Raw genomic sequence first — 1,633 nt, 5'->3', positions numbered from 1 at the left:
TGTCGGATATTCGGGTAGGGTTTTCAGGGTTTAGAAAACTAAGACCCGTTCGGGTATTTAAAACTTCGGGTTCGGGTCGGGTTTGGATCGGGTATTTCGGGTTTGGATTCGTGGTTTACCCTGAAGTATCCAAATATTAAAATTTTTGTATCCGAATCTATGCAAAGTATTGAAAAATACTCAAAAAATCTATAAAACCCAAGTATTTTAACCCTGAATATAACCCAAAGTAGCTAAAAAACCCGAAAATATCTTAATATCTTAACATCCGAAAATATCTTACTGAACCAGTTCCAACATGATCACCAAAGTCAGTGAAAGAAACTGAAACCCTTTCATTAGGATTTTCAGCCACTTTACGCATCTTTGTTGGTCCTCTTTTTCTTCTTACTTTCACTCTTTCTTCTGGTACCTGACTTCCTTCATCAGTGTTGGTAGGAATCGCTTTATCTTGACCATTGCCAACACCATCTTCTTCCATATTGGCAACTTCTTCATTATTCGCAGCTACTTCCATAGTGGCAGCTTCTTCTTGATGATACTCCTGCTGGTCCTGTCCAGTCAAACAAGCTTCTTCTTCTATATTGGCAACTTCTTCTTCATCCTCCTCCTGGCCTTGTCCAGTCAAACATCCTTCTCCTTCATTCTCATCTTCACACATTGCTTTCTCAGTCTGATCAGCCTCCGGTGTTATATCTTTGTCATTACCCTTTTCTTCTTCCACAGCTTCTGGTGTTACATCTTCTACCTCATCATCTACAGCAGCCACTTTCGGTGTAACATCTTCTACCTCATCATCTACAGCAGCCACTTTCTTGGCTCTAGTACTACTTCTTCTCCGAGCCACTTTATTTGTTGTTTTCTTCTTATTCACCTTCTTATTAACCTTTAGTGTTGTTGCAGGAGCAACATCTTCTACCTCCAAGCCTTGATTACGCCTACTACGACGAGCACAAACTTGACCTCCTCCTCTTGTCTTTGCCATTTTCTGAAACTGATGAAGAACAATTTCAATCAACATAAAATCGAAACCAAAAATCATAATCAAAACCCAAACTTCGAATTAAAACCCAAAATCAAAATCGATTTCACAATTGAAACAATATATGTGCCAGACTTCGACATGCATGTTAACTAAGTGTAAGAATGAAAACCCAAAATCAAAATCGATTTTGAATTTGGAATTCAAAATCGATTTCACACAACCCCAAATCAAATTGGTTTTCCAGAGAACAAAGAAATTAAACGGCTCAGATCGAATGAGAACATACCTGTTCGAGATCGATAGAAACCGACTTAGATCGAGAGGGAGATGAGTTGAAGATTTTTTTTGTTCTCTGTTAGAGAAGTCGAGTGAAGTCGAGAGAAGAAGTTAGATTTTTTTTTTGCTTTAGGGAAAAAATGAAAAAGTTTTCTTTAATTTTGCCTTAGACAAAATTTCACAATTTTCCCTCTTAACATTTTCAATAGCGGGAAAGAGACTTTAGTAACCCGAAAATTGGCCGCGTGAATTGCATATATCCCGCTTCAATCATTTATAGCGTTTACAATTCAGAAAACGCTATCTATTAAGTAAAACATAGCAGAGACATAAAAAACGCTATCTTTTAGTGCTATCAATACCCACATTTCC

At 37.5% G+C, this 1,633-nt stretch overlaps 1 protein-coding gene across 1 annotated transcript; it reads right to left on the bottom strand.

Moving 5' to 3' along the window:
• Positions 1-283: 283 nt before the first annotated feature.
• LOC110228199 (spore wall protein 2-like) lies at positions 284-1,323 on the bottom strand (the record flags this gene model as incomplete). The annotated part of the gene is made up of 2 exons (XM_021024881.1): positions 1,272-1,323; positions 284-994 (listed from the first exon to the last, which is right to left on the bottom strand). A coding segment is annotated over exon 2 (702 nt), but the record flags the coding sequence as incomplete, so codon positions are not given.
• Positions 1,324-1,633: the final 310 nt, after the last annotated feature.

Source organism: Arabidopsis lyrata, assembly GCF_000004255.2.
Source record: "Arabidopsis lyrata subsp. lyrata unplaced genomic scaffold ARALYscaffold_695, whole genome shotgun sequence".
Taxonomy (NCBI): domain Eukaryota; kingdom Viridiplantae; phylum Streptophyta; class Magnoliopsida; order Brassicales; family Brassicaceae; genus Arabidopsis; species Arabidopsis lyrata.
The sequence above is the reverse complement of the archived record's forward strand: the minus strand, read 5'-3'. Positions and strand labels throughout refer to the sequence as shown.